At 38.5% G+C, this 1,323-nt stretch overlaps 1 protein-coding gene across 1 annotated transcript; it reads right to left on the reverse strand.

Moving 5' to 3' along the window:
* Positions 1–658: 658 nt before the first annotated feature.
* Positions 659–1,027, reverse strand: LOC131043967 (36.4 kDa proline-rich protein-like). The gene has a single exon (XM_057977227.1). It carries the CDS (start codon positions 1,025–1,027, stop codon positions 659–661), a length of 369 nt encoding a protein of 122 aa, XP_057833210.1.
* Between the last annotated feature and the right edge of the window lie 296 nt (positions 1,028–1,323).

Genomic DNA, 1,323 nt, shown 5'->3' on the forward strand with positions numbered 1-1,323 from the left:
ACTATCGAAATCTAATTATAGTGCCACAATTGTTGCTAATTTGCGATATATCTTCATAATTAAGCTTTGGAATACTGACAGCAGTGTACAAACACTTCCATAGCTTGGCATTTCACTTTAGTTCGACTTTCAAAATTAACATTTCGTTTTTTCTGTTTATCTTTTTAATAAGTAATATATGAGGATGGGTTATACTCGAAACTAAGAGAAAACTATTAGAAACAACTCTTAAAAAAAAGTATCGTGCACTCATTTTTCTTTAATATCCATGATTTTTTTATAGATAGAGAATTTGTAGTGATCTAATGCAATACCCAACTGAAAAAACTACTTAGATCGAAATGAATGAACAAATCACAAGAAGCAAGGACATTCTGAAATTCGTTTACAATTTTCATTCAAATTCCAAAACTGACAAAATAAACTAACTGGTAGCAAGATCAAGGACATCCCTCTACCACAACAGTACAATTTATTTGCGGATTACAAGAAATTTCCTTTCTAGAATCCTTTTCATGAAACAAACCCAAGTGAATTTTACATCTACCACTTCGTCTCTTTAAATCTAGGCACTCACGAAGACAAATACTAAATGAAAGCAAATGCCATAATAAATAAATACTAGAAAGAGTGACAAAACTCTAGAGAGTTGCCATGTCTAAGAAAGTGGTGGGCAAGTAAATCCAGCAGGGGGGGTGAGGCCACACTGAACAAAGAGCTCAAGAGCGATGGGAAGGATGATGTTCAGGTTCAGAAGCTTAACCCTAATAGTTGTGCACAAACACAGGGCTGCCTCAATTGCCAAAACACCTTGCAAAACAGGGCAGCAAGTATTGACAGCAGGATCTCCAATGGTAGCATTTACCAGCCCTCCCAGCACATCCACACAGGCTCCTAATTTCAGTGCATTAAGTGGACAGCTTGATGAATTCCCCCCACTTGATGAACCTGGCGGCGGGGGAGGAGAAGGAGAAGATGAAGATGAAGGAGGTGGAGGGGGATGCCATGCTTCCACCAGAGAAGCCATGCTCATTGCTAAACAAATCACACTTATTACAACAATTACTGCACCTTTTCTCATCTTCACCCTTTCTTAATGATCTCCAAAGAAAAAAGAAATGCGAATGCGAACACAAAAGAACTAATGCAAGTTTAGCCTTGTAGAAGGAGGTCACTCGGTGGGATTTTATAGCCTCTGTGGTGTTACATTTCAGTTATGAAGCTTTGCTCACCCGTGAGCAATTCCACAACGTCAAGCGTATAGGTGATACAATAATTCACCACCCTGTACTATTGTGTTTAATATAAGTTTGTGGGCCTGAG

Source organism: Cryptomeria japonica, chromosome 5, assembly GCF_030272615.1.
Source record: "Cryptomeria japonica chromosome 5, Sugi_1.0, whole genome shotgun sequence".
In the NCBI taxonomy this organism is placed as follows: Eukaryota; Viridiplantae; Streptophyta; class Pinopsida; order Cupressales; family Cupressaceae; genus Cryptomeria; species Cryptomeria japonica.

Coding starts and splice junctions, on each gene's coding strand:
- LOC131043967 (XM_057977227.1), bottom strand. CDS start 1,027: ATGGCTTCTCTGGTGGAAGCATGGCATCCCCCTCCACCTCCTTCATCT.